This window comes from Plutella xylostella, chromosome 27 (assembly GCF_932276165.1).
Source record: "Plutella xylostella chromosome 27, ilPluXylo3.1, whole genome shotgun sequence".
In the NCBI taxonomy this organism is placed as follows: Eukaryota; Metazoa; Arthropoda; class Insecta; order Lepidoptera; family Plutellidae; genus Plutella; species Plutella xylostella.
Genome location: NC_064007.1, coordinates 3577649 through 3603239, shown reverse-complemented (window position 1 = coordinate 3603239; position 25591 = coordinate 3577649). Strand labels below are relative to the sequence as shown.

The following is a 25591-nucleotide window of genomic DNA, read 5'->3' as shown; positions in this document are numbered from 1 at the left end:
TTCCTCGTATCACGGAACTAGATAATTTAGTAAAATTCTGGAGAAAGACAGTCAATTGTGCTAACAAGTCAGGACGCCGCCCCGCGCGTCGGGAGTGAATTAGGTGTTCCCCGAAGCGCCGGCGCACCCCAAAATACTGCCCGTGACTACGTGTTAAGTGGAAGCGGCGAGCACTCAAGTCTTCCTGTAAACCTGCGGGCGCGCATCCTATAAATAATGACGCTGAAACTCGGGAGCTTCAGTCGTGAGCCACACTTCAGCGAGTCCGCATCCCCGTGCCAAACCGTTTCTAACGTACAACGTGACTGGAAGCGCGTCAACGTTCGAAATATTACTCAATACAGTGATTTCGTAAACATTTTGGCCGCACGTCAAGAGTGGTGTGAGAGACATACGTGTGTTTGAGGTTCCTTTATGAAGATGAGGGACAGTTGGGGATCCTGCGCCGACAGCGCCGAGCTCAAGATGCTGGACAAGTCCACGCTCGGCGGCAGCTGGGAGAGTGTGGTGAGTGCGCTTTACGACCGGCGTCTACGTAAAACGACCATTAAAGGAGTAATAAAAACGAGTCCTAAATCGTTCGTTTATTGCTGTGTGAAACCTCGGAACAAACTTCTCAATTTCGGATTACGGTCGCGCGGAGTACTGGCCGGTTGACGACGCCTATTGCGCAAGGTGCACTAATGCGCTTAAAAGGTAACCAGCGTGTCTATGGTCGCTGTCATTGAACCGAGCGCGTGCGGGCCGCAGTTTGAATATGGAATCACGTTCCTTTTGTGGCTGAGCTCTTGACATTGCCGCATTCAGCCGTTCTCTCTACTACAGTACCTACATAATAACTCTTCCGCTAAAAGCTGACATAAATCAATTCCAGCGTGATAAATGTTCCAAATCATGCCGAATACTCTATAAAAGGTCAGTTATAAATTGCACCGAAACGACAATAGAATTTAAATAGCTGTCTTTGAAATCGGACCGTTTCATAATCGATTGGAGTTTGTCGACTAAGTTATTGGTTGTATTAGCATTTTAAGGAGTTCAGCTCGTTTTGTGAATTAAGTTGCATTTTAATCGTTGCGTGGTTTATTTCATCGTTCCGCTGATTGAATTAACATAGTCGGTGGGTGGTGATGGAGGGTTCCGTCGCTAATGGGCAGTTCCCGCCATCGCGCCGGAAGAGGAGGCAGCGGGCGCGGGAAAAAATAATTACGCATTGTCTATGCCGCTACATCCACCTTAATTATTTCGAAAAAGGAACTCTTTTAAAAAGCGAATGGCTCTTGAACTTGATGATGACGCCTCGATTTAGCACAACCGATATTTACTGATTAAACATTCTATAAGCAAATCAAAGACAAACAAATTGATTTGGTTATTTAGGCACGGCGCCGATTTAGAAAGTGTTATCTGACAACAAATGGAAATAAATATTGTCATAACCAGTTTCGCTAGTCAAAATACCAGTTTCTGTAGGTATGTATCTGTGATAGACAATATTCGCCATCCTGTTTGATGTTTGGGCAAATTTCGATCAACTTTCTTCAGTAAAGCGAGTTTGAAACACGTTCGCACTTTGACCGGATGTCGGCTTTATAACGAGGTCACGAAAGTTACGACTGTAAAATACGCCATCTTGGATTTGAAGGACTTTCACAAAAGAGTCTATAGACTTTTATGTTGATTTTTGTACTTCGACTTCGTAAAGGGACAAAGGCTGGCCTTTCAAGTTAAGTTTTTAAATAAACTTGACATAGAAAACTGTTGGATTGCAACACTTCTCTAATAGCGTGTCATTTAGTCTCGTTATTCCGGTTTTGAAATTTAAATCGCTGCGACAACCGATCTGTCCGTCTTTAAAAATATATGTTTTAATCCAAAACTTTTGTAACTCTTTATGTTCTTCGAATAATATTGACTTCAACATAATTATACATAATTTTTATCTGTATCAATGTCATAATAACCTGAATATAAATAAACGTAAAACTTATATATATGGTCTTAGAAATTTAAAAACAAGTAACGTATATCTACCGATAAATAAATTAAAGGTATTTTTTCGGGTTCAAACAACGGGTCCGACGGATTCAACTCCCGAGTAAAGCCTACCGCAGCATCTGATAATGACAAAGTCAAAGCTGTGTTGTTTCTGATGGATTCCACGACGGGTAATAATTTAGTTACTTGCGGTTGCCTAACTTTGAGATGCTGCGGTTGAAATTTCATCACTTTCATCAACGCACTCGCATTTTAGATAATAACTGTAATGAGGATTAACATAATTAAATCATCATCATAATTCAAAAAACACCTCCGTGAATATTAACACTTACATGATGTTATTTTAAAAGTCCTGTCTTCCGATAAAATTATCAATCCAATCATACAATGAAACCTACATTGTGTACCAATTATCCTATCTCCAGCAAACTATTTCTTTTGTAGTAAGGATTCTTAAACATCTAAATACAAATCTTAATAAAAAGTATTTTCCGAGAAACTGTCACGCGTGGGTAACGTCATGAAGTAACTCTGACAAAGGTCGCCCCACATCATTACCATCATCATGGGCTAAAAACCGCGTCATCATTCTCTAATTTTATCTATCGCGTAATACGTATCGGTTATTGACCTTCGCAACGAAACCATTAAAATAACATGCAACAGATAATGAACCTTGTGCGGTGACACCACACGTTAATATCGAATGTAGATAAACAGCAGCGCCAGAAATACGGTGCAGCATATTGATAGAATATTCAAGTTTAAAAATAGAATGCTCTTTCCGATTGCAACGAAGTGAGATCGACTACCGGATTTAAAAACAGAACGCCTAGTCGACCTCACCGGAACACGACTACAAAAACAAAAGTTTGCAAAGTTTATGGTCCGTATAGGCGACCGTTAAAACTGTCAATTGGCGTGATTTCACACGGAACCACCGTTTCAGATAATTCTAGCCTCAACTAGACAAAAAACACTTCAACAGGACTTAGCTGTAAATAAAAAAAGTGTGTCGAGTGAGTATTCGCACATTAGCTATAAGAGAGTAACGGTCTTACAACGTTTGAGAGTGGTACTCGGGCTGATCTCTAAAATATAAAGTTTACAACACAATAATTTATTCACTACACACGCCAGACGTCGACATAAATATTTACAATAATTACATGTCATGTCACAATAACTGCAATTACCTCGGCTATCAAACATCCAATTTTACACCTTGAATGAATAGTAAAATGGATAATTTTAGATCGTGCGTGTGCGTCGATTCACGAGTACCTATCAGAAATATTATTATTATATAATAATATTATTGCTGACAATGCGACCAAACGCACTCGTAAAGTTATCACATCACCTTCGGTCTTATAATAAAGGTACACAAATAGACCGAAATATGCACACGCCGAAAATACCGACACGCATTTAACCGAACTATTACGAAAACTAGAACATGAAATAGAACACGCTATGTGTGTGCACATTGGAATAGTATGGATATAGCTTACCAAACATGTTTAGATAAAATCAAGCAGCCAGTTTATACACATTTAAATCGGCTTATTACCTGAAACAAAAACATTGACGTTGTTAAAAGGATGTTCAAACACACGCACACAAACACATATATAAAAATTATGTTTAAAATAACTAGAGACTTGTTGCATTTCTAATTAGTCCGTGCTAATATGCCAACACTGATAATAGGCACAACTGACCTATTTTCCAGCTGTAGTTTTTTTTACTAACCTTTAAAAATAATGTTTCACAACGCTGGCTTGTCAAACAGCCGAGTGGACAGACTTGTCGCGTCAGTAGTATAGAGAAGAACGTTCAAATATTATGTTTCTTCGAAATTTAAATGTGAACTCTTACTGCGAATCCAAATTTAGGGCGCCCGCTTTCAAATTTGAAACCGTTTCGAACATATCACTCGAATGCAAATTGAGCGGGAAAGGACATCGCACTTCCAAGGAGTCTCCATACTTACCTCGCGCCCTAATTACATCATGTTCTAATGAAGTCCAATAATAAAGTTCTATTTAAATCTGACCTATTATTTAACCGGCTGGTTCGCTACATCACCGTGAAATTTGAGAAAGAAAAATAAAAGCATTTCACAATATGAAATAAAAATGTTTCTCGTAAAAAAATCTCAAGAAAGAAGTTTGTAATAGAGTAGAATAGCCGCCGCGGGTTGCGCAACATTATCGACTTGAAACCGTAAACTCGAAAGCTTTTAGTACTTCAAACTTATTTCGTAAACAAAAGAAGAAGCTTCATGACTGAATAATATTAACGACTCCCTTTTATATTTTGGGTTATAATAATATAGCCTATATTTACCCTACAGGTTTACACAATTTACAATTGTGTTGCATTAAATTTACGGATATTGATTAAATGCAGAGGCCTTATAGCTCAACTTTCTTCTAGTCGACCGAGCATCTTAGTCACAAAAGGCGAAGCCAACGACATTTCTCAGCAACAGGTGCTGTCAAACATGTGTTCACAATAAGGGCTTCGGGAAAGGGACGGCCTGCACGCCGCCGTACGTCAGACAAGGACGGCCGCCCTTAACTCAGCTCCCAAGTCACGTAGCAAATTTATTTTACTGCCACTTTGAATAATTCCCGAGATTCGCCGACGTTTTCTGTAGTTTATATCTGGTGTAGAGATTAATGCGGCTTAAGAGGCCGATGTTGCTGAAGTTTAAAAACAAAACAACGTAGTCTTCATTTGTCTTGTTGCAGCTAAATCACTGACTTCATCCTCTCTTCCAGATCTCCCGTGACGACTACGACGTGGACTACAGCCCGCGCGTGTCGCCTCTGAAGGACACGTCCAACTTGGAGGAGGCTCCGTACTGCATCAGCCGGCACAACCCCAACCGGACCTTCAGGAGGGAGTCGGTGATCGCCAGCTGGAGGAACCTGAAGAAGGAGCGGGAGCAGGCGCTGGGCAAGCGCTTCGTCATCGTCAACTCCGAGAACTACGAGGACTACTACGGAAGGAACAAAGTGAAGCGGTGCAAGAGCGACCGCTCGGCCGCGGCGCCGCGGGTACCTAAGAAAGTGAAGAGGACCTACTCGGTGCTGTACAGATACGACCCTACTGAGGAAAAGGTCGTAAAAGAATACAAGTACCAGCCGGCGGCGCTGCCAGAGCAGGATCTCCCGATGCTGCCCATCATCAGATGCCGGTCGGAGCCGTTTCTGGTGCCTCAGAAGAAGACGAAGAAGGTGAAGAGGTCGTTCACGACGCTGCTGAGCATCAAGACCAAGTTCCTGAATATCTTCGCGCCGAAGAGTTAAGTTGAGTGGAGTGTGTGCTGGATATTTGCTCAATTTGTTTCATTTCGACTTTGCCTGCGCGCGCGCCGGTGATGTTGAAGGTCTGGAAAGTTCTAGTCAAAGTGTCGCGGAGACTCGAAGGAGAGCAGTGACGTACTTCTCAGTTTTGCCACGTCAATATTTTCCGCAAGAAAGACTTGGAAAGATCAATAGATATTGATTTAGTGTATTTTGACGTACCAATTGTATTTATATTTGTATAGATTTTTAAGGAATAGTTTGTAAGTTGTGATCGTAAACAATAATTGAGTATTGTGAAATTGTGCAATCAGTAGAGCGGTTGTTGAGATTATGGGCTATGTCAAACTGTTAACGATTGTTGGTTTATGATGATGATGAAGATCGTTATGATTAAAAATTGTAAATCAATACATTTTAGTATTGCTTATTCAAAGAAGTGGCAATTATAAATAGTATCATACTATTCATATTTTGCCCTTATTAATTAAAGTCAGCTCTAAAAAACATTAATCATTCATGGTTAATTCATAATATTGTACAACACTATGTATTACAATAACGGTTTACGTACTCAAGTGTATGGTCTCATTCCTCTTTATCTTAAGAATTAGGATTATATAATTAATAAACATTATTTAATAATTTTTACACAATTCGAGTTTTATTACATAGTCCAATAAGCCTAACAATTCCAATAATTAACTGACGTCGACAATATTTTGAATCATTAGTCAACTTACACTTGCCTCAATGGTCAAAGGAAGCACATGATTGGAAACGGTAGTCACTTAATAAGAAGGCCTTTGCCCAGCAGCGGGACACTAAGCAGGCTACATTAAAAAAAACTCAACTTACACTGTAATGGTGTAATGTAAATGGTGGCATGAGAAACTATCAAATCACAATAATGAATGAACCCGCATACCACTCGGCTCTTTGTCAAATGTATTAATTACGGTCTTTTAACGATAACACTCGCATCACTCAGTAAATATATTGCAATGCGGGAGGGGTGACTCCCACGAATAGTCTTTATTTTAATATAAGTTTTAATATAAGTCAAGAATTACAAAAAGTTATTAAATTATTTTTAATATATCTACCTATTAACAGAAATGTGTGATTTATATGATTACCATAAAATAATTCAATTTAAATTTAAATTTTGTCCGAAATTGAAATTAAAACGTAAAAAAATACGGACAAATTGAGAACCTCCTACTATTTTTTAAGTTAAAAATGCTAGCAAAATTTGCATCCACGTCAAGACTGTCACCACAAACTTCATGTTGAATCCCAATAAATATCGGAAGATACAATTTCCGATACTGGATACGAAAAATAACAAGATTCCAGAATTTACGGAACAAAATTTGGGTTAACGATATGCCGCCGACCTATTTCGGGAAATGACGCGATCGTAATTCGATGCGATATCGCGGATATCAGTTTTAATGCAGATTAAAATGATTCACAGTAAAAAGCGAGAAAATTGCAGTAAACAAAAAAATATAACATTGAATTCTCACTAAATAATTAATTCTCAACCTCGTTTATACTGAAAATGTATGATAACTGCTCATCCATAAAATTATTTGTTATTCAAGTACTTAAATCTCAGGCTCAGATATCAGGTTCTCAGGCTGTACATTACTTCTGACGTTCTCATCTATCGGTCGCGATCCATATCGCCAAACCATCCATTTTGTTTTCCAGAATAACAGTAAGCAACCCGTGTCCCTAAAGAAGGCAGGACTCATTGGAATTGCATGTTCTAGCACAATTATACAGAGTACGTCTTTAAAATAAACTGCCTTCGGTATTTAAACCCCACTATGATGTTCTACAGCCCTCAGGATCTGGGGTAAGCGATCTATTAGGAAGAAGTCTATAATTTTAATAATAGTTTCAAAGATTTTTAAATTGTCTTCCACATCTTCTACAATTACTGAAACACAGTTGAATCATTAGAATATACGTGATAGATTGACTCTTGTCTTATTCCCTCATTCAAACATTTATAGTACCTCTCTTCCCGTGGTTAAAGTAGCTGAAACGTAATGGTAAAAGTAAGGGCCCTACAGTCTCTACACCCTCCTAACAGTTTAGTGATCAGCTGACACATGTTGGCTGTGCCAAGTACGAGTAACACCGTGGGAAGTCAATAACTATCATATATGATAATATGTTACACGGTCGACAAGCTCATGGGGTAAATAAAAAAATAAAAAAAAAACACGCACTCACGCCTTGTACTAATGTACTCCCTTGCGGGGTAGGCAGAGGTGCATTGCTGCACCCACTTTTCGCCAGAGTGTTATGTTAGTCCCAATGTAATAGGGAGCGGGCCTATTGCCATTTTACGGGCACTTCCAAGACCCGAGAACAAATATCTGTGTTTAAACAAATATCTGCCCCAGCCGGGAATCGAACCCGGGACCATCGGCTCATTAGTCAAGGTCACTAACCACTACGCCATTCGGTCGTCATGGGGTAAGTAATCTATAAAAAATGTAAGTACAGACAGCAAAAGAGATATCCACCTCTAGGTAATAAAAACTAAGCTGCCCGTTGCCGAGCTGGATCGCCGCCTTTAATCAGATAGCCGGAAGTGGCTTAATGAGTATCAACAGAGACTGTTCTAGAGAGGCCTATCTCCTGCAGTGGACGTTAGTTGGCTGATGATGATGGCTTATTAATAAAGTGGCTTTAAATTCTTAACGGAACTAGCAGTGCACCTGATATGGAACCTACATAGGCTAACTGCAACATTTGAGCAAATGAATAAACATTACTTACAGATTTAGTAACTAATAAATGTATTTCTTATAGCTACCTAAGTGCTTTTTAAGTACTAAGACCGTTTGCTAAGCTTAAGTTCACAAATGCAATATTTCTTAGACTAGTGAATATGACTTTACGCTATATGATATGTTTTGACGAATAGAAGAAAAATGTTGCAAAAAAAGCTTACATACGAAAGCTCCTGAAATGCGATCGATGGCGCCATCTCGTGAAGAAATGTCGAACTACGCTTTATAAATAAATACGCTGAAACTTTCAGCTAACGCACATTAGATGTCGGGAGTTGCTGAAAATGCGCGGAGATTTTCAGGAATAGATTACGAATCACACGTGCGTTTTAAATATTTCATATTTATTACGTGGTTCCTGGTATTGTATGTAATTATTTAGCTTACTATTTTACATTAACACATACCTTACTGTATTTTTTTTAAGTATCGTGATCTAGCTCGTTCTTAGCTAAGCTGAATCAAAATTGATTCAGTTGGTAACAAATATTATCGCCTCATCTTTGATCAAGTTATTCACAAATAAATTGTTTACAAATAAATTCACACTGCTTATTCTGAATAATAGACAGTAAACTCAAAGCCGAAGATAATTGTTTACCAAATTAAAGAAACTATGAACTAATGGATTATGTAGTTAAAATACGGATGGCCTTACTCGGCAGTTTGATGAACATGAACATCATTACAATAAAATTCGTAACGAAAAATAAAAATGTTTTTACACGTCTAAACTTTAATTATCAAACTTATATATAACACCAGTTATAGGTCATTAACGTCTATAAAAATATAGTGTTCAAGAATCGAATGAAATATTCTTTCATCGACATTTAATAAATCGATGACAGCATATTTCGTCCAAAAATCGTCATCGATGCGCATCAGAAACCGTTAAAAGTTATAAATCCAAATTCAAAAATGATTCCGAAACGGTTTCCTTTTAGCATAGATCAAGAGAGAGCCATTTAAACCGCCTTATTGGGTGAAATTTAATCTGTGAGCATTAATGTAGTCGACATTCGCTGCCGAATCGGAAGAGGCCACATTAAATCAATTATATTTTAACGTGTCAAATATTGCTTTTAGTGTGAGGATTTTAACACTAAAGGAAGTCGGTTGATGTTGAAGATATTTGGAAATAATTAATGTTTTTTTTTCTCATCGCCATAACAAATCATCCGCAGTCTATGCCTATTTCCGGACATTCCAAAACGCTAAACTTATCTTCCGTATGAACAATATAACTTAACTTCAGCATTTTCAGCTCCCACGTAACTTTTTTTTAAAGCGTACTATTTAAAAAAAAAAACTGCTTCAAAAATATCATAATAGGTACATTCAGCAGTTTTAAAGATCTAAGCTTGCAATAGAAACAGACAGATACGAAAAGCTACTTCTTTTTTACCATGAAGTGATTCAGCGAAAAATATGATTTAAAGGTATGCTTTAAACAACAACCCGAACCTTTGACCACTAAGGGATGTGTCCAAGGCTCCATAGGAGGACCAACTTTCTGGAACATCATCCTCGACTCACTGTTGCACAAACTAGAGGCTGAAGGAGTGTATTGTCAAGCATTCGCAGATGACGTGGCCCTTGTCTTCACAGGTCTAGCAGTAAAAACCCTAGAGGTGTCGGCTAACAAAGTACTCGATAAAATAGTGGAATGGGGAACTCGCAACAAACTCAACTTTGCACCACATAAGACCAACGCGATGCTGTTAACGAAGAAGTTGAAATACGATTTGCCCCAACTATTCATGGCTGGTACAAAGATAAACCTCGTAGAGGAAATAAAACTGTTGGGCCTCATCATAGACCGCAGGTTAACTTTCAAAGCTCACATAACCGCTCAGTGTAAAAAGGCAGCAGACATTCACAAACAGCTAGCGCGCGCAGCGAAGGTAACCTGGGGACTAAACGGTGAAATTGTGAGGACAATCTACATCGCAGTAGTGGAGCCCATCATGACATACGCCGCAAGCGTCTGGTCACAAGCCGTCGAACTGGAAAGTAACAAAAAACAACTTTTCTCGCTACAAAGAGGTTTCGCACAAAAAATATGTAAAGCCTACCGAACAGTGTCGCTCACATCTGCACTGGCACTGTCGGGCTTGCTGCCTCTCGATCTCAGAATACAGGAGGCAGCAAATCTGTACAAATCAAAAAAACTCTTGTCAGCTGACTACCTCCCACCTGGCAAAGATCTCGAACGGAATGTAGGGTACTTGGACTTACCACATCCGTCCACACTTACCTCTACCAAGTACGAGATCCTTGAAAACACCACCCTGCTGGACACCGGCTCCCAAATCTTCACGGATGGAAGCAAGATAGAGGGAAAAGTCGGCGCCGCCCTAAGTTGGTGGGAGGATGGCAAAGAAAAACTGTCCGAGACTTTTGGTCTCCACCCATCGTGCACGGTCTTCCAATCGGAACTTTATGCACTTCACAGGGCAACAAAACTGGTGAGCTCTAGCACGGATAAAAAAGTGAACATCTTGAGCGACTCGAGATCATCACTCGATCTGCTCCAAAATCCGAAACTCAGCCACCCCCTGGCAAGAAGCATAAAGGAAAACATTGCGAGGGCTGTGAGCGATGGCGGAGAGATACAAATGTTCTGGTTGAGGGCGCACGTAGGAACTGCCGGGAACGAAAGAGCTGATGAGCTCGCCAAAACAGCAGCACTACACAGCACCTCCCACGACTATGACAAAGTCCCCCTGTCCTATGTCAGAAAAAAGATCAGAGAGGAATCGGTCCGAAAATGGCAAGATCGATACGCGACCTCGAGTACAGGAGCAGTCACGCGTAAATTTCTACCGGATGTCAACCAAGCATACCGAATTACGCGAACTTCTAAATTGACCCCCGCTCACGTACAAATGCTGACCGGACACGGGGGGATAGGAGAATATTTGTACAGATTCAAACTTAAAGGAAGCCCTGGATGTGATTGCGACCCCAACATCAGTGAATCGGTATGGCACATCATTCTGGACTGCCCGCGTTTTCTTGCTGCAAGACATGATCTGGAGACACTGATAGACAGGAACTTGGTGGAGTCGGAATTAAAAGATATTCTGGCAGACACCAATCACAGACCTCATTTCCTATCATACGCAGATCGAATCTTCCGAGTAGCAGCAAGGAGAAACAGCACAATTTCTCGCCCTGAAGCCCAATCAACATCAACAACATCAACATCAGTAGTCCAATCATCAAACCCGACCATCTCAGCACCACAACAAGTGACTCCAAAAGCAACAGCGACAAACCAGCTGTTGTCTTGTGGCGAAAAAGGAGAAGCCGGACTAAGACGCCGAAGTGTGGCTCTGTTCATGGACAGTAGCAGCGAAAGACTCGGCATCAGCTTCTGCGTCTCGGGGGCGCGAAAGCGTGTAGCCATATCACCCGGCCTAGCCTCTCTCCTAAATGGAAGCACATCCAAAGCTACCATGAAACGTAAAGCCTATGACGCACTGCCGGTAACACTAGTGGGAGATCAGTCCTGCAGACTAGTACGATGCCGTAACAAGACCATCGCACTATTGGAATGGGCCGATGACACCCCGTTTGTCCAGGCATGCTCATGGCTCACTATGCTTGGAGAGAGAGCACAAGATAGTAACGTCCCCAAGATAATAAGCGTAGACGCAATGGTGATCGAGCATAAGAAAGGTGAAATTGTTGACCAGCTGGGCTGCCTAAAAGCCTCAAAACAACACGAAATAGTTGTGTATGAGGACAGAGGTGAAGACCTAAGCTTTCTCAGTGGACACATACCCGTGAGGAACAACAACCACCAACAAACTGAAGCGGTCACCGGATCAGAACGCCTACAGGAGAGGATGGCTTCCGAGTCCGTCGCTGCTGCTGAACAGCAGGAAATAAATATGAGGATGCAGAGCAGAATCTCGCAGGGGCGCGCACAAGGGTTCCTTCAGGCATTCAAATCAGCTGCCCAAAGCCTTATGGGGAAACCACAGAGGACACCTGAGTGGCGCCAAATCCCCAAAGGCCCCATCCGAAAAAGAACGGCCCAAAGAACCATAACAAGAGCCGACATGGGTCAGGTGGTCCCACCGAAGCTAAAAACAGCAACCTCCCCTAAAGAGCATTTGGAGAATGCCTTCATAGAATTTGTGGCAATAACAACCGCCACAAAGCAGGTAAACCTCTTGTCCTGCAAAACCATCATGCAGACCTACAGGCAAGAAAACGAAGGCCGGCTAAAAATTCTACTCGAGGAGGCCGAAGCCTGCATATACGATAACAGTAGTTGCCAAGTCCTCAGAGGCAAAATGACTGGAGCGTATATGGCGGCTTACAGCGAGGAAAGCGGATTTGTACCCTGGGAATGCAACTCCTCAAAATTTACTGTCCCACACAACAACCAAATAGTGGTCGTCGCCCAGTGCACCAGGATTATGCTAGAGGATAAAATCCTAGCAAAAGTGGAAACCACCAACGCCAACTGGAATCACTGGACGATGCCCACTATCACTTGGGTGAACGGGGTACCTGGATGTGGGAAGACAACCTGGGTGATAAATAACTTCGATGTGAGCAAAGACACCATTATCACAACAACAACTGAGGCGGCCATCGACATAAGAAACAGGCTAGCGCATCGTATTGGTGACATGGTCAGAACTAGGGTGCGTACGATGGCATCAGTCCTGGTAAACGGCTTTAGAGAACATGTCGGATGCCAACGCCTGATAATTGACGAAGCCCTGATGAACCATTTCGGGGCAATCGTAATGGCCGCCCACCTGTCTCGTGCCTGTGATATTGCTCTGATCGGAGACATCAATCAGCTACCATATATCGACAGAGAGAACCTATTCGAGCTTAGGTACAATCGCCCAACACTGGTAGCAAACATCACCCAGGAGCTGTTGTGCTCATACAGAAACCCCATGGATGTTGCATACGCCCTAAAGGAAGTATACTCAGGCATATACGCAGCCACAGCGCGCATCCAATCCCTGCAGCTGAAAAGGTTAACAGACGCAGTAATTCCCAAATCCCAAACCAACACTCTGTTCCTGGTGCATACACAGGAAGAAAAAGAGACCTTGACCAGCCAAGGGTATGGTGAAGGAATGGGCTCACGCGTCCTAACCATACACGAAGCACAGGGATTGACGTACGAATCCGTTATTATCATTAGAACAAAAGATAAAATAAAGCTGCATGATAGCGTACCTCACGCAGTAGTGGCGCTGTCGAGGCACACCACCACCTGCACCTACTATGCGGATGACACCGAGGACGCTATCGGCAACCTCGCTAAAACGGCAATAACAGCGCCAAAGAAACGCATCCTCGAGTACAATCTAAAAATGGCAGTTAAGAATCGAGACGAAGAGGTCATTGCACTTTCTGGGGAAATGTTAAGAAGGCATAACGGGGCGGAATAAAACATAAAATATAATTTTCGTTAAGAGCGCAAAATATAGGCCAAATTGATTATTATATAATTATTATAAAAACTAACAATTAAAATAAGTTATCTTTAAGAACAGAGTCACACACTAACATCAGGCAAAACATGACCTATAACGACTGAGGGGCCGAGCCATTGCCAGGTGTCTACTAAGTTCTCCGAAGATAGCTGGCATTGGCCCTGTCCTTCTTAAGTTTGTTGCCATTACTAATGTAAGTGTGACTCTGAAAACCATTAATAAAAAAAAAAAGGAAAAAAAAAAAAAAGAAAAAAAAAAAAAGACATTTATTGTATAATGAGATACACGGCTGGGGGTTTTTAGTCGGTTAACGCCCGACACTACCTGGGTCCTCTTCCCAGGTGTCCATGTGGATTTTCCCCCAGCAGTGAAAAAAAAAAGAGAAAAAGAACAATATATATATAAAAGAAAGAATATATAAACTAAGGACAAAATAAATATATATAAAAGATAATATATATAAACTAAACTTCCTTACCGAGTAGAAAGTAGATAAAAGAATTAAAAACTATCTCATAAAAATTACCACTCTTCAAAAGGCACGGACACAAAGTCTGTGGAGTGATAATCATTTATTTAAAAAAAAAAAAAAAAAAAAAACCCGAACCTTTTATTATTTTAAAATGCAAACAAAACATAAATAACTGTCAAATAAAAGTTATGGTGGTTTTAAAATGAAATTTTCGATTAAGAATGAAATACGTGGTGTCCATTGAAAACAATAAACTTTTCGATCTGTTGATAAACACGTGTTCTACTGAAGCATACATAAATCGCTTAAAAGGATTTTCGAATCAACAAAGGGTTTTAAGGCACACGTTTAAAGGGCAATAAGTTTTATTTTCATTAATAAGAAACAAAGGTGTCACATAACCGTTGCCGCGTTGTAAGTATGTACATAAATGAATATTCATAGACTATACCTACTCAACTTGGGGATATACATTAGTTTAAGTGTTTATAATCTAGAAATAAAATTTTGCTCTCTTGAAATAAAAAGTCCATAATTATCATGAGATTGTTACGGTACGGATTTGTTAGATTTCAGGTACGGTCAGGTGCAGAATAACCTAACCCCCCTCTCATAGTAACAATGTTTCTGAGAGGGGTCAGGTTTCTCTGCCCCTTACTGTACTATCTAATAAATACCTTTTAACGCCGTGTTCATAAAGACTGCTACGAATAACTCCAAAAAATTACCTGTAACAAAATACATAGGGAAATTAATAATACAGACAATTTTATCACTTTAATTGGACTAACACGAACACAGTTGCGTTCTCTACTTTTAATTATTAAGTTTTAAAAGAGTGTCTATTTTAGTCTTAATTTAGTCAAGTTATAAATATATGTATAAAACTAGGCGACGGCTTTCTAAAATCTGACGAATTAAACTAATGAAAGCCACGATGTTTCTCTAATATGCTATGGTACTTTAATAGCTGTAATTAGTGTCAAAATGTAGATTTTTATCGGTAGAAATCATGTGAGAAATGCCACCTGTACGTCAACACAAAGTCTAAATTATTAAAATGTACATATATATTTTATAATAAAATACGTCAAAACGTCATGAATACTTATTACTATATTACAATTTCGGAGAATTAGGCACAATATGTATACCTAATGCATTGCATACCTAATTATATTCTAATCCGAGTTACACTAACGGAAACCCTAGTTTTATCGCTGTTCAATTTCGGGGATGTCGTGTATGGCCCAAGACTATTTTCTAAGACAGAGCGAGCTATCCAACGCGTGCAAAATGCATGCGCCCGCTTCTGTTTTACAATACCCAGGCGAGCACATATTACACCATTCCTCAATGAAAAAGGTATTCTTAAAATGACAGCACGACGTCATTTACATTTGGCGAATCTATTGCATAAAGTTGTGCATAAGCAAGTACCGGAATATCTTTACGAAAAAATTATTTGGAAAAGTGATATTCTGTTATATAACACAAGAAACAGATTTAATAATAAACTAAAAATACCTGTACATAAAACTGTCGGATATAAAGGAAGTTTCAGTTACGCAGCATCTAAAATATGGAATGATTTGCCTCCGCCCTTAAGACAAATAAAATCCCCAAACACATTCAAAACTAAATTACGTTCTTTCTTACTAATGAAGCAACAGCAAGATTTTACTTATCTATAAATGTTTTTTTTTTTCTGGTAATATATATAATGAATGATAATAATATAGGGGAAAAGGGGTAGTAACTGGCCACTTAAGCACCTTGGCCACTTTACTTGTGTGCTCCATCTAAATGCATGATCTGATTTAGGTGATTTATATATCTAATGATTCACTAGATCCTGTTGATTGTTTTTTTGATCAATTTAATAATCAATAAGAACTATTTATTTAAATATCTTTATTTAAATGAAAACTATCACTTTTGTGTAGTAACTGGCCACAAATTTTAGTAACTGGCCCCCTTATTTTGCAGTAACTGGCCACCTAATATAATTAACTAAAATGACAAGTTTTAACCTTATAACTACTGCAAACATTATAAAAAAACCTATTATAATTAATGTGTTATGACGTAGTATATGTGTTAACACTTAATAATGAGAAATACCTTATATTTCTTAACAAATAAACAGTTCATCGTCATCATTACGTCCCCACCTGCCGGGGCACGGGTTTCCTTCCAATGAAGGAAGGATTTTCTAACAAAATTTAATATAAAAACAAAAATACTTCTACAATTCAATACCCCTTCAATGTAATTAGTGTAACAACGTCACAATTCACATATTATTATGACAAAAATAAGTTTCTTATCTTTGAATCATCGCAAATCTTTATTAACAATCATATTGAATTATTTCAAGTTTATATTAAGTCAAATCCTTAAATCTTAGCTTCTTCTTGAACTAATTTTAAGATTGTATAAAATACAACTTGCTACATAAGTACATACAACGCACGGACACTGAGAGAGGACGAGAAGATGGTGTAACACGAGGTAGAGCTGGGCAAAAAAATAAGGACATCTTAGGGCTATCGGAGAGCGGTGGTAGCTCAGTCGGGTAAGCGCCCGCTTCTCACGCCAGAGATGCGGGTTCGAATCCCGGTGCTGACATGTACCAATTAGTTCTTTTGACTTAAGTACAATGTATACCATCACTCTTACGGTGAAGGAAAACATCGTGAGGAAACCTGCATGTCTAGATTTTGCACATCTAGATATGTGATCCCACCAACCCGCAGTGGAATGCCAGCATGGTGGGAAATGGTCCAAGCTTAGAAAGGCAGTTTAGACCTTGGGGATATGCACAAAGGTTCCATTCGAGGGAGCCAGGTGCAGGCACTGACACCCCCACACAGAATAGAATAGAATAGGGCTATCGGAAACCCTTAGAGAGGGACACGATAGCCCTGAAGTCTGGCCACATGCTCTACCGTCGGGAGGGTAACCAACTGTCCCAAGGTGGCGTAGGATTTCTTGTCAACAAGACCCTTGTCAGCAACGTAGTGGAGATCAGTAGTGTGTCGAATCTGGTAGCGTACCTTGTACTTAAACTAACCGAGAAGGATTCCTTGAAGGTCGTACAGGTATATGCACCAACCTCGACACACTCTGACACAGAAGTCGAAGCAGTATAGTTACGAAGATATCTCTAGGGCTATCAAGTGTACTGCTAAGACCCAATACACCATTGTGATGGGGGACTTCAACGCCAAAGTGGGAGTACAAGAATGCAAAGAATTGAGGGTAGGACCCCATGGCTTTAGTAGCAGAAATCGGAGAGGGCAAATTCTTGTTGATTTCCTCGAATGAGACAGACCGGAATGGGCTGTACTTGATGAATTCTTTCTATGAGAAACATCCCCGGAGGAAGTGAACATGGTCAAGCCCCGATGGTGTAGGACGAAAAATTAAATCGACTTAATTATGACTGACAAGCGGCACATATTCAGAGATGCCTCAGTGATCAATAGATTTTAAACTGGGAGTGATCACCGACTCCTTGGAGGCACTCTGAATATCAACTTCAAGCTGGAGAGAAGACGACTGATGAAGCAGGCCCTTCGTCCCACGCTGCACCAAATTGAAGTTGGCATGGCAACACCAGCTTCCAAAGAGAACAACAGAGCCGATTCGAATCGCTGCTAACCACTACGGATATTGACGAGGATACAGTCCAAATAGTGAAGACTGTTTGTGGGCTGGGCCACCATTATCTTGAAGAGATTTTAGCATATATCCTGAAACATAAAATAGTTCTCAGTAACTGGCCATGTAGTAACTGGCCACTAGAATACCTATGCCAGTTACTACTAAATATTGAACGATTTTTACAAAATTTATACCACAGAAAATGCTATTTAAAACCAAGGTAATAAGCTGTATTTTAAGTTAATTTACTTGCAAGTAGCAAATTGGGGTAACTGGCATAGGGGGGCCAGTTACTAAAAATACTATAAAACTGGAACCAGTAACTGGCCAAGTCGAAAAATGCAATAAAAAATCAAATTAAGGATTAAATCAGTACAAATTATGATTGCTTAGCTCAAAATCTATCGTTGTCACTATTGAAAGTCACTCACAGAAGCTGGGGACAAAAAATATCGCCTCTCGAAATAATGTCTTCGCTTAACGTTTTCTTAGCGCACAACGATTTTATCAGACGCACTGTCGCCGACTGTCAGAAAATTGCGGGTATTTTGAAGACCAATCCTTCAAGCGGAATGAGTGTGAACTAAAATGAACGACAACTTACTAATGGTTAGTGTCAAGCTGTAACAGATGGCGTGCTGTCATCGTGTTTCTTATTTTAGGCGAATAAAAAGCTGTGTGGCCAGTTATTGGGGGTGGCCAATTTCACCAATGTTTACCCTACATAGAACACAATAAATATAATAGTTTATCTTTGATTCGAACACAGTTATTTTTCTGCTTTTATAAATGAATGGTATTGAATATTGTTTGTACCAATACCACCAGTACCAATACACACACACTATATTACTATACAACATTAATCGTTTCTTTGATGCATGATCTCCACTCTAATTAAAAAGTAAAAACCCAGTAGCTTTTAAGTTTAGTTAAGTTTAATTAAGATTAGTTAAGTATAAGGGGCAGTCTGAAAACCAGCGTTGTGTGTTGTTACACAACTCGCAACATGTCTGAGACTGTTCCTTTTGTCACTATATGCCTAGATTACTAATTAGTTAAGTAACCTAATTTAATTTTGTATTATTGTATTTCGGTGTGCATTTAGTGGCAATAAATACCTTTTGAATTTGAATTTGAATTTTAATTTAAGTTCTACAATTTATAGTACAAATATGTTGGGATGTCTGGGTCCACGGTGTATACGTTTTAAATCAGTTCGTATCTTGAGGTTACGACGACCAAAATTGTACTGTTATTTTGCACAGAAAGTTTTTTTCCAGATTTACGACCTTGTTACAAAGAGGAGAGTGGGCAAATTGGAGACATAAAATCAATTGTGTATCCGTGTCGGGTTAGATCACCGCTACATGCGACCTTGACTGTTACAGCCTCCCTGAAGTCTAGACGTGAGGCGCCACCACCACGGTTGTATTTATAAATGTACATTATGTGTATCTTAATAACATATTATATGCATAATTATTCCAATAAAAAACGGTCTAACCAGCTGGGAAGCTTTGGGATAGACGTAGATTGGACCTGGAGAATAAAGGCAAAAATTTCAACCCCGAATTCTCAAGTTTAAATTGTCAAACAACACCGAAATTAATAAGATCAACTCAGGGAATACTTATTTCTCGATCGAAGACTTGCCACTCATCAACCCCATATGTCAGCGAGTGTTATTGTGAATACCTATATTGAATAAGGTTGTTACTATAACGAACCTACCTACATTCCGTAACATAAAGCACATAACAGTTACGAATAAAAGCTCTACTATACAATAAAACGGCATACCGAGCGCCATTGCCGATACTGAAACGTTATTCAGAAAATTATATCATTTTATATCGCAATTTCACTAAACGGGGAATGGTTTTATTTCAAGAATACATAAATCTATTCCCATGAATAGATCCTTAAATGACGTCATCTCTTATATGACGACATCATTGTAACTTTGGGATAGGTACTCAACAGGGTGTTTAGGGTCTTTTGCGCAGTATATTTATAAATAGGAAAATCAATATTTTATCATTCATGTGGTAAGTATTATTATTAAAAGGAGGAGGGATTGCGGCTGCTGTGGTGGGGGGAGGAACACAAAATAACAAGTAGGTAAATATATTATTGTTTTCAAGAACCTGCTTACTATGTAAACAGAGAGTAACTTACGTAGCATTATTTCGCTAATATTCTGTACCTCTAGGTTGGCTGGTTGAAAATGGCTTTTAGCATTATTCCATCTTTGTATACTTTATATTAGGTATGTTATATTTGTGCAATAAAGTATTAAATAAAGAAATAAATACATATTTTTGAACTTATAAACACGGTTCACGAGCTAAACTAGAAAATCAATGCCAATCCATATTCCGAATTGAAATGTCTTCACAAATAACACCATACTCTAAGGACCAAATAATAGTTTATGTATGTGCATGTACATTATAGCAAATCAGATACAGTCCAGTCTGTCTGTGCCGTCCGTGAATAACAATTTATTGCCCACCGTTCTAGATGGACCGAGTTCGATTCTCTGTATCTAGGTATTTACTAACCTATGTATTATGTTGATCATATGACCCGAACGATTTATATGGAAACGAGACGGGGAGTTCCATGAATAAATGCATTTGAGATGGTGTTAAGTTTATATTTGTTCTTGTTTACAGTGCACTTCCAGGGTTGTGCACTTCAGTATATTGTATATATTCTTCAGTTCACTTCAGCTACTGAATCAGCACTTACAATCTTGCAAAATTCACTTTTTTCAAAACCATAATCATAGACAATATTTGTAAAACGTGGCAGTTTTAGGGTGGATTCGTCCAAACATCACGTTACACGAGAATAACTATACCGGAATTAAAATTATACGCGAGTAAATATCTAGGATAAGTACATTTGCATTCTACCAAGTTATACCATGATTAAATTGAATGAACGAGGAACGAAACTGTAATGCAACTAAAATAAAAATAGCTGCGTTTCAAAGCATGCAATAGAAATGACATGCCAACTTAGTTTGAATGGATTATAAAAGTATGAAATTGTTTATGTTTTAATATTTTATTCGCTGTTGTTATTCTGAGACTTTGCCTTTTAACGTACTTTTGTTTATGTTTTGACAGATGTGTTTATATGTCATTATGACGGTTTTCTAATCAGCTGATGTGCTGCCGCCATTACAAAATTACTCTCGGATAAGCTCGTTACACGGTCAATTTTGGCGGTATAACATTTTATTCTTGGGATAAGCTAGTTATCTTGGTTTCTGGTTTGGTAGAATGCAAAATCTGCTTACTCGCGAGTAACTGGTACTTTACTCGTGAGTTAAAAGTTACTCGACGTTGGCCGAATCCGCCCTTAGAAGGTTAGATTAGTTGTTGACTATAATTTTTACACCTCAGCTATTCATTCTATTCGTATAAAAATTAAATAATCAACCTCAACTATGTATCTGTCATATTCAAATATATCAACGCAATTAGTGATAGAAATTTAAAAATCAATGGACCTAAAATCACTAACCACAACGACTGCAGCAATAACCACAAACGATAAAAACAATTATTCACTCTGCCTGCAGAACGCACAAGGTGCATAAACAATGACATGTCTACCGAGAACCACATAATATACCACCGTCACCGTGCTAATTCTCAAAACAAAAGCTTACACACGATAATCTACGCACTAATGAAACCAGACACCAGAATAGCTACTCCTTTCACCTACCCCTCTCACTCCCTTTGTGCTTACCTCTGCGGGGGGCAGGGAATATCAAGGATACCCCAACATGTGACGTCCATCTTCGGTCGTAAAACTATTGGCTCTCTGTCCCGCGTTATTTCGAAGGAATCCCTGCAGTATTGTCAGGGTATAAGGTGGATGTGGGTGGTGGGATCGGCGGACGGTTTACATTGGACGGTGTAACAATAAGTGGCTAAGACCGGCCGTGTTGTGGCACACAGGATAACAAAGCTAGCGAGACAAAGCGTCACAGATGCGACTTGGCCGCGAGCCAGGGGCGAGTGAATTTCTTGTCTGTGGTAGGAGTGGTGGGTGCATTAAAATTTACTACGCTGCATTATATTTGATTGTTTTTATTGAATGTTACTTTGGGGGACGATTTATTAAAAACTGAATAGAATATAATAGATTCGGATAGGGATTCGGATTCGGGACCATTGACGCAGGAGGCAGTTGCCTTCATCTTCTTTCTACACACACGTACAAACCACGCATGATTCGCATGAATGATTCATTTCATATTCAAGGCTACCATTGTTACAATTTAAGTACTCTGAAAAAGAAAACCTACTAAAACTAAAACAAAAAGTATCCAGAATCAGCCAAAAGTATCCAAAAAGTATCCAGCAAGTAAATGGCCAAACTTTAATTCGTATGTAGAATCTAGATTTGAAAATGACCTGGAATCCGAACTTAGGACTTCGCGCATTACTTCCTTGGCAAGAAATTAAATAGTCCATTACCATCCTCCGGTCGGGCTTTGATTAAAATAATTGTGAACGGAGAGGAAACGGACTCTATATACATTTATGGCCTGAGAGAAAAGGGTTGGAGCATTATCGTTCAGTGTTGATGTTAACTCGACCACATAAAAGCTTACGTACTGTAATAATAAAATAGTGCTTAATATGCATCTTTATTTAGGCTTTATAGTTTCTAGCACAAAGTAGAATATTATTGTACCTAAAGGGAGAAATGTATACCAGGCCACATTAGATATCACCATCATCAGTATTATCAGCACGCAATTACGTAGTATTTAGTATGTATATGTATAATCGGTGTCGTGATCATCCACTGCTGGACTAAATCTTGGGTGCCGTAGCACTATCCTCGGCTTCCATCATCCAGATCCGCTACTTATCTAAAGATCAACTGTCCAATATTATACGAAGAACAAAATAAAAGAGATACTGATAAAAACACAATCGCACGGACGACCAGCCAGACGCATAAACAACGCATACGCATTTGCGTGTTCATAAAATAATAAAGGACAATGAACACGACAGTCCGCATTGTGGACCTGACCACTGTTATGAGTTCACAGCGATCAGCACAAGTGGCCTTCATAAGTTTAATAGCGTTCAAATGATTCACACTATGCCTAAGGAGTCCAATGCAAACCCTTTGTGCGGTTTAAGTGAAGCATAAAGCTTAAATATGGAAATTGCTTTTAAAAAAGATAACTGCTATATTGAACACGGCGAATCTTTAAAAAATAATTGAACACAAAATGGTTTTGGTCTCCTAGTCAAAATATAATTCTAAAGTTAAACTTTTACCATCTTGATGAGAAAATTTAGGATTCTATAAAGACATTTAAATAAATTTATATACAGAAAACTATATTGTAATAAAAAAAATGTCAAGACCAAGAACAATACGAACAATGGCATTGTTTTTTTTCTTTTAGTTTTATAAGCGCTGACCATGACTGCAGACATTTCCAGCCTCTAGACTCTAGACTAGAGCAACCATATCACGAAGAAACAATTTGAGCGCAAGAGAAAGCATTAAATCACATGTAATGCGACAATGAGTTACGCAAACAAAGGTACAAATGAGACTCAGAAAGAGACAGATATATGTGCGAAGATGCCTAAGATGGCGGATCTCTATCATCTTGGGCCTTCGCGGAAACACGGCTGCAAGCGGGCAGTAAATCAAAGTTTTATTATTGCATTACGACGCAAAACTTTTAGACGTTTAGGGGGACCGTCTTTTTGATGAATTGTTCGAATGAAAATTATGATTTATCGCGGTTGTTACACGTGTATTGGCTCATCTAAGAACATTGAGGAAAATACGCTTTTGTTATCATTTATGATAGGTATATTTGTTCTACTGTTGTTTAGAACAGCTAGTTTATAAACACTTCCTGGAAAACGTGTAAAAGCTTACTTGGAAAGATCAAACACATATTTCTCCAGAAGGAACGACGGAGTTTCCATAACAAGGACTAGGATATCCCGCGTGACAGCTGTCAGAGGCAGATTTTAGTTATTCCTGACTCCATCCTCCAATTTCTGAAAATTATGGACACCCCAGCGTAGTTATTATAAACATCGCTTTGTGCGTTAAGTCACGTGTCAAGATGAAGATTGAGATGGCTCTTTTTGTTGTATCTGTGAAGTTTTGAGAATTTATATTATTATGATTGTGTTTTATCTGGTTTATCTTTATAGGCTTTACTGAGTAATCAAATATGATCGCAGTAGCATTACAACTATGGTACACTTCTAATTGATAATTTTAAAATGAAATGAAGTGAATCATAAGTTTTTACACTTCCTTGTGGGAACAAATATTTCAATTTATCAATTTCATTACAAAATCATAAAAACCCGGAATATGCGCAATCAAAATAGGGAGTAAAGTAAAACATCATCAAAATAAAATAAACCATCTAACGAGGGTGTCCATTATCTCTATTGAACACAGACCCGTAGTATTGATGTGAAAACATTAACATCGCCCCTCTTTGCACGTCCCTCGTAAAAATTTAACGCGCCACAAGAAAAATGCTCATTTATGCTCGTTTATGACATTATAGTACAGGATCCTATTAGATTTTGAATACATTTTGAAATGAAAATAGACCTTCTTGTTAAATAATAAAGAATATTATGGGTATTAAAATATGTCAATATACTTGGTTGGTTGTACTTACATGTTTAAAAACAGTACGTGGCGTGCCTGTTACAAAGTTGAAATACCCACAATTCTATTACGGATATAGTGACATTAAAACAATAAATTGAAAGTTTCTGTGAATATAAAGAGTTGGTTATTGTGGTAGCTAGTTCCCATGTGGTTTGTGAGAAATATGAACGAATACCAGTATAATGTGATTGTCATGTAGAATTGTGAATTATTTTAAATCTATAAGTAATAAATTCCTTCCTGTTAGTAAATCATACGAGTAATATAAAATAGCGTTGTGGTAAAGCCCAACTATAGATAATAAATTCACAGGAATAATATTTTGTTTACGTCAAATTCAAGGAAATACAGCTTCAGCACGACGCAGGATCTGTTTTCATATAATTTTAATCCGTATTTCCTATTCGCAAACAATAAAATTGTATAGCAATGAGTCAGCGCATTTATCAATTGAGGGGGGCATGTCCGCGTAATGCGAAGTAATATTATGGACACCCGTTGAGTATCGATTTTAATTTAACCCTCAACTGTTTCAATAGTTACTGCTCCTGCTTCTACCCTTTCCATGTGCTATTTTTCTGTTTGCTATTGATATAAACTTTTACGTTAAATTACGAACATTTCATTTGCATATGTTTTTAAACTAGCTGTTCCCGCGATCTTCCTTAAAAAGTTTTCCTGAGGGAATTCCGCCATAAAAAGTATTCCTATTCAGGGTGTCAGCTAACTCCATACCAAATTTCATTACAATCGGCTGAGCCGAAGAAGTAACGAACATACACTCCACACACATACTCACAAACTTTCGCCTATATAATATTGGTAGGATAATAGAAAAATGGGAGGACGGAAGGTGGACAAAGGCGGTCACAGGATGGTGGCCTAGAGACGAACGAAGAGCGGTTGGCAGACCACCTGCTAGATGGTCCGATGACATCTGCAAGGTTGCAGGGAACCAGTGGACCCGAGCGGCACAGGACCGGAAGAATTGGCGTACAAATAAGGAGACCTATACCCAACAAACAGTGGGCGATAGAAGGCTGATGATGATAATGAATAGAAAAATGAGCTAAGTCGCGTCGTAATTCCACTCATCAGTCGATGAGTATGACGTTTACGAGATACATT

General features: G+C 38.9%; 2 protein-coding genes across 2 annotated transcripts in view; one reads left to right on the top strand and one right to left on the bottom strand.

The window, feature by feature from the left end:
• Window positions 1–25591, bottom strand: part of LOC105393707 (dual specificity tyrosine-phosphorylation-regulated kinase 2) — a 137922-nt gene that overhangs the window by 48826 nt on the left and 63505 nt on the right. The window lies entirely within an intron of this gene.
• Window positions 255–5974, top strand: LOC105393698. Its single transcript, XM_011565492.3, has 2 exons — window positions 255–507; window positions 4791–5974. Exons 1-2 carry the CDS (start codon window positions 415–417, stop codon window positions 5319–5321), a joined length of 624 nt encoding a protein of 207 aa, XP_011563794.2. The 5' UTR covers window positions 255–414; the 3' UTR covers window positions 5322–5974.